At 50.5% G+C, this 6,647-nt stretch overlaps 1 protein-coding gene across 1 annotated transcript; it reads left to right on the forward strand.

Annotated features, from left to right (window-relative positions):
• The first annotated feature begins 839 nt into the window (after positions 1-839).
• Positions 840-1,196, forward strand: LOC149261218 (DNA damage-inducible protein 1-like). The gene has a single exon (XM_089368182.1). It carries the CDS (start codon positions 840-842, stop codon positions 1,194-1,196), a length of 357 nt encoding a protein of 118 aa, XP_089224308.1.
• The last annotated feature ends 5,451 nt before the right edge of the window (positions 1,197-6,647 follow it).

Below are 6,647 nucleotides of genomic sequence, written 5' to 3' on the forward strand. Positions count from 1 at the left end.
GGAACGAAAGGCTTTATACCTTGGCGTGGAGAGGCTTTGCACATAGCAAAGGCCGGCTTACACTTTGGTTGAAGTTTGGGCGTTTTAACATAGTTTATGGGGTCGGCCTCAAAGCTGACACCCCTTCACAATGAAGCAAGCATGCGTATATATACTTGGACGCAGAGCTTCATTTGACACACACAACTTCGCTATCTCTTCTACAATTGGAGCAGGGGTAAAAAGGGGCGCAGTTGAAGTGCGCATATCTCATGCGCTGAGATAGAAGTGCGCAGATTTTACCGGAGCTTGACGTGGGTTGACAGAGGGCGGCTTTAAGGCAGTTTTGCGCAGAACCGAAAGGAGGAGTTCTTGGTGTGTCGGGTGAGCACCCTACTACCGTAAGAGGTTGGCACATGGTTGTAAAAGGCCGTCTTTGCCTTAATTGTAAATATTTCTAAGTGTTGGCTTGAATTCTGTCAAGCACACTTGTATGATGTATTATTGAAGAATTGTCATAATATATTATTATCGGGCAGACTTTACCGGGAGTTGCCCCTCCCTTTATACTTGTGTGCAATTGTTATTCTTGGTTAATTGCATATTGGATAATGAATGAGTATGGGCTTCATTAAGTATAAAGGATAATGCTTTTACTTGGTTGCGAAACACAAACTAAGTATGTTAATGTGAAGTAGGCGTAGTCCATGTGCACGAGTATTGTTAAAAAGAAAGTGCACGGTGGTGCCGCACCTCGCCGGCACGGTTGAAAGACTACCGTAGGCTTGGGGGCGTGACAGGTGGTATCAGAGCAAGGTTTGCTCATGAAGGTTTGAGCAGGGTTGCTCGTGACAAAGGTTATGGAGAACAGTGTGGGTTACATAGACTTGATGGTTTATGGCAAAACCTTTCAAGCTCTGGTAGACACGGGTGTTGCACATAACTTTATGACAACACAGTTAGCAAAAGAGGCTGGGCTGACATCTAATATGGAGATCAAGGCAGTGGACTCTAGAGCTAAGGTGGCGGGATTGGTACACGATGTACCTGTGCAGATAGAAGAATGGAGAGGTCAGTTGCACTTCATAGCAATGGAGATGAATGACTTCGATATGATACTTGGACGAGATTTATTGAAGGGCAATAAGGTCATTGTTGTCCCCTTCTGTGATGAGGAAGAGCTTCTTCAACTCGGTTGGACAAAGAAGCAAGATTAATTTGCAGATTGTGCCAGCAAGGAAGAGGAAGCTGTGATAATTGAAGATGTTGCAGACATGACTACAATGGAGGATGAACTTGAGGATGATCAAGTCGAACCAGGATCGTACAGTTTGTCAACATGGATGAAGGAGGAGGAACCTCATAATGATGAAGTAAGTATTGGTACTTGTGTTTCATTTGGGCATTTGGTAGGTGGACCATGTGCAGTGAAAGGCAAAGCCAGTTTGCCTATGCTATGGAGGATCTTGCCATGGATGACTATGATGGAACCTTGTATGGAGAAGCAAGGATTGTTGATTGTTGCAGGACTTGTTGGGGCTGCTTGTGACCTTATGGTAGAAGGTACGAAGGCCCTTGACAAGGGTGGGACTTGATGATCGTTGTGGATGATTGGGTCATGCTTTAGCCACATGGCTAAGTGCCCGGCATGACTCATGGACAGATTGAAGGGCACACCCTTGGGTGGACTTCTCATGGCCGAGACCAAGAGATAGTCTTGGTGGACACTTTGGTGGAGAAGATGTGATGAAGGGACTCATGATATGACGATGATGAGGCTTGGGTGGACTTCTCATGGCCGAGACCAAGAGATAGTCTTGGTGGACACTTAGGTGGAGGAGCTATGATGGAGGGACTCATGACATGATGATATGGTTGAGTGACCGAGTTCACTAAACCGAAGATTGAAGACTTGGATGAGGGTGACCGATTGTTGTGATGAGCCTACTTGGTTGGACTACATGGACAACATAGTCATGGACATCAGGTTGGAGACATGGAGCATGGCAGTCTTGTGCAGGGACATTATGTGGAGCACTTGTAGAGGTGTCACTTATGGGCATCCAATGAGGAGTGCCAAGGTAGAAATGTTGTGCAGATGGATTTGCTGATGTGACATGGAAACTTATTACTTATGAGCCTATGGAGAGGTTGTACACTCTTGTGCAACAAAACCATGGACTTGGATGGAGTTGTGAGCAGACTATGAAGCGTTCCTACTACATGGAGAGCTGAGGCATCTTGCAGGGACCTTTGGGCCGAGACTTGTATGCTTGCTAGAGTGTTGGTTGGGGATGACTTATGGAGCTCATGATGACATGAGTTTGTTGTGACTTTAGGGACTTCATACATGGTGGACTTAGAGGATTTGATGCATTGAGGAGCTGAGGTCAGGAGACTTTGATGCAGTATGGGATGCATACTTTCAAAGTACATGTATGGGCATGGCTTGAAAGAGCGACTTGATGTGGAGGATCGATATGAGGCACTTTGAGGTGATGGAGTCACAACGATGATGATGAATGCCTTGGTGGCAACACTTGGGGCATGAGTTGAGCCGAGACTCAACTACCTTTTGACATGGGGGCTGATTGATCTATGATCATGGGCAGCACATGGATAGATGAGGCAGGTGGATACTTATTTCTGTGGAGACTTGAGGGATGACACATTGCAGATGTGATGGAGGTAGCTTCATGGACTTGGATGTGGCATACCGAGAGTTGGAGTTTGATGAGATGGTCTCTTCATATGGAGGAGGTACACTTATGGATGATGTTGGGATTGATGTGGCTGATTTCATGTAGCACATTGACACCAAACATCATGGATGACATGTTGCAGTTGAGATGAGGACTACTTCATGGGCCTGAGCATGGTTTACTTAGATGGATGGATTCTTGATCGAGTTCAGGATGGGACAGGATGCTTTGAGGAACGACTGATGGTGACATGAGGATGTGCATTCTCATGGTTTGAGCGTGACAGTTGGACTGATCACCCAACTAGTTCAGACATGGGGGTTAACAGTGTACAGAGATGTGTTAGCATTGTGTTGGAGTATCATGGCAGCAGTTCACATGAGGACGACACATGATGATTGATCATCATGGATTGAGATGACTTCCTGTTGATGGTGATCTTGGTGGAGAGCTACCGAGATGGTATGTTGTTGAGGACGACAACGATTTCAGGTGGAGGAGGATGTAAGGCCTCCGCGACTCGGGCAGGCGTGCACGACAGACGGACAGTTGCACGACGAGCGGGCGGACGGTTGCATGACGAACGGGCGGGCATACGACGGACCTCCGACACTTCTGCGACAAAGTGCGACGGACATACGAGCCACTCGCGACGACAAAGTGCGACGATATGTGGAGCATGACACTTAGTGCGAAAATGAAAAGGAACGAAAGGCTTTATACCTTGGCGTGGAGAGGCTTTGCACATAGCAAAGGCCGACTTACACTTTAGTTGAAGTTTGGGCGTTTTAACATAGTTTATGGGGTCGGCCTCAAAGCTGACACTCCTTCACAATGAAGCAAGCATGCATATATACTTGGACGTAGAGCTTCATTTGACACACACAACTTCGCTATCTCTTCTACAATTGGAGCAGGGGTAAAAAGGGGCGCAGTTGAAGTGCGCATATCTCATGCACTGAGATAGAAGTGCGCAGATTTTACCGGAGCTTGACGTGGGTTAACAGAGGGCGGTTTTAAGGCAGTTTTGCGTAGAACCGAAAGGAGGAGTTCTTGGTGTCTCGGGTGAGCACCCTCCTACCGTAAGAGGTTGGCACATGGATGTAAAAGGCTGTCTTTGCCTTAATTGTAAATATTTCTAAGTGTTGGCTTGAATTCTGTCAAGCACACTTGTATGATGTATTATTGAAGAATTGTCATAATATATTATTATCGGGCAGACTTTACCGGGAGTTGCCCCTCCCTTTATACTTGTGTGCAATTGTTATTCTTGGTTAATTGCATATTGGATAATGAATGAGTATGGGCTTCATTAAGTATAAAGGATAATGCTTTTACTTGGTTGCGAAACACAAACTAAGTATGTTAATGTGAAGTAGGCGTAGTCCATGTGCACGAGTATTGTTAAAAAGAAAGTGCACGGTGGTGCCGCACCTCGCCGGCACGGTTGAAAGACTACCGTAGGCTTGGGGGCGTGACATCCCGACTCCCTCGCCCGCCCGCCCGACACCCTCACCCGGCTCACCCGCCTGGGTGCCCTTGCCCGCCCAGCGCCCTCACTCGCCCAGGCGGGCAGGCGAGTGAGGGCGATTCCGGGAATCACCCAGGTGGCAGGGCGATTCCGGGAATCGCCCGGGCGCCCTCGCCCGCCCGCCCGCCCGACGCCCTCGCCCGCCCGCCCAGCGCCCTCACCCGCCTCACCCGTCCGGCGCCCTCACCCGCCCGGGCGCCCTCTCCTGCTCGCCCGCCCGGCGCCCTCACCCGCCTCACCCGCCCATCCGCCCGACGCCCTCGCCCGCCCGCCCAGGCGCCCTCACCTGCTCGCCTGGGCGATTCCCGGAATCGCCCTGCCACCTGCCGGGATGGGGTGCGGGCCGCCCTGGTGGCGCGGCCGAGGCAGACGCCACCGGGGCGGCCCGCGCCCGACAGGCGGCAGGGCGATTCTCGGAATCGCCCTGCCGCCTGCCTAGCGGGGGCGCAGGTCGCCCGGGTCGCGCCGCTTCGCAGCGGAGCTAGGCGTCACCCGGGCAGCCCGTGCCCCCACCCGGCAGGCGGCAGTGCAATTCCGGGAATCGCCCTGCTGCCTACCAGGCGGGGGCGCGACCGAGGCAGGGTGGGTCAGGGCGCCCGGGCTAGTAGGCGGGCGCCGGGTGGGTGAGGGCACGCGGGCGGGCGAGCGGGTGAGGGCGCTCGGGCCGGGCCAACGGGTGGGCCGGTGAGGGCGCTCGGGTGGGGGGGCGGGTGAGGGCGCCGGGCGAGGGGGCGGGTGAGGGTGCCCGGGCTTGGCGGGCGGGCGGGTGAGGGCGCCATGGCAGGGCGGGGGGGGGGGGGTTGGCAGGGCGCCCGGGCCAGGTGGGTGGGCGGGTGAGGGTGGGTGAGGGCACCAGGGCCGGGGGGTGGGTGAGGGCGCCGGCGCCGAGTGGGGGGTCGGTTCTGGGGGCGAGTGAGGGCGCCCGGGCTAGGGGAGGGGGGCGTTGAGAGGGTTTGGGCACGGGGGGTTGTGTGGGCGCCCGGGCGGGGAGGGTTGCAGGGCGCCTCGGTCGGCGGGGGGGTTGGGAGGGTTGGGGGGGGCGGGGGTTGAGAGGGCGCCCGGGCCGGGCAGGGGGAAGGGTGAGGGCGCTCGGACGGGTGTTGGGTTGGGTTGGTAGGGATTAAAGGGGGCAGGGACGCGGGGTGTGGGTGAAGGTAGTGAGGGTGTCGAGAGGGGGGTTAGAGGTAGGGGACGAGTCGAGCTGTGGCGCCCACCCTAGCATGTTATGGTTGAAAACATGTTAAATTTGTACTTAGGAAAGAAAAATGATATTCTACCAAAAACATTAATGTGTTTTTTTTCCTCATAAACAACTTTGTTTGACACATAAAAATTTGGTTTTATTAGCATTTTTTAAAAATGTTGAAAATTGACCCTAAAAAAAAAAAAATCATTATTCCAGTATCATCACTTTCATTTTGAAGCTATATTTTGCACGAAAATTTCATAGTAAAGTTTGTAGTTACTGCCATTTTTAAAACATGCTCAAAATTAATGCCTAAAAAATAAAAACATCGTTCCAGTATACACACTTTTCGTTTTTAGCACTGTTTTTGATGTTTTTTTGGGGTTTTTTGGCCAGAGTTCCCGTTTTGAGTTTATAGTTCCCGTTTCAAAGTTTACATTGTTCAAAGTAAGAAACTTAACAGGTATCAGGGATACCTGACCATCATGAGCACGATCATACAAAATGAACCTTCATCATTCTCAGATGTCATCAAGCATTAACTATGGAAGGATGCTATGACCACAGAATATGAGTCTATTATGGAGAATGATGTCTGGGAAGTAGTTCCTAGACCCTGGACAAGACAATTGTTACTTCAAAATGGCTTTACAAGATAAAGCATGCAGCAAATGGAAGTATGGAAAAGTATAAGGTTCATTTTGTTTCTCTTGGTTTATCCCATAAGGGAGGTGTAGACTATGATATTTGCACCTATTGCCAGATATACGACCATCCGCTTGATCATAGCCCTTGTGGCTTCACAAGGATAGAACCTACATCAGATGGATGTTAAGACCACGTTCTTGCATGGTTCTATCAAAGAAGAGGTCTATGTGGAGCAACCTCAAGGATTTGAGATTTATGATTGAAAATCTCATGAATGCAGGTTGAAGAAGGCTCTCTATGGGCTGAAGCAAGCATCCCGAGCATGGTATGAGAGGATCGATAGCTACTTGATGAAGCTGGGATTCACTAGGAGTGAAGCTGATCCTAACCTTTACTTTAAGGTTGAAGATGACAAGCCTCTCATACTGGTGTTGTATGTAGATGACCTCTTTCTAACAGGTGCAAATCCTCTCATTCACAAATGTAAGAGGGAGATGGCTTCTGAATTTGAAGTGAAGGACCAAGGACTTGAAGTGTGGCAGAAGCTAGGGGAAATTTTCCTATCTCAAAGAAAATATGTGGTAAATATATTGGAAAGATT

Source organism: Pinus tabuliformis, chromosome 6 (genome assembly GCF_031772625.1).
Source record: "Pinus tabuliformis cultivar Carrire ecotype Pingquan chromosome 6, CPIR1, whole genome shotgun sequence".
Lineage (NCBI taxonomy): Eukaryota > Viridiplantae > Streptophyta > Pinopsida > Pinales > Pinaceae > Pinus > Pinus tabuliformis.

What these genes read in the sequence shown, in the direction of transcription:
- LOC149261218 (XM_089368182.1), top strand. Translation starts at nt 840, where the DNA reads ATGGAGAACAGTGTGGGTTACATAGACTTGATGGTTTATGGCAAAACC.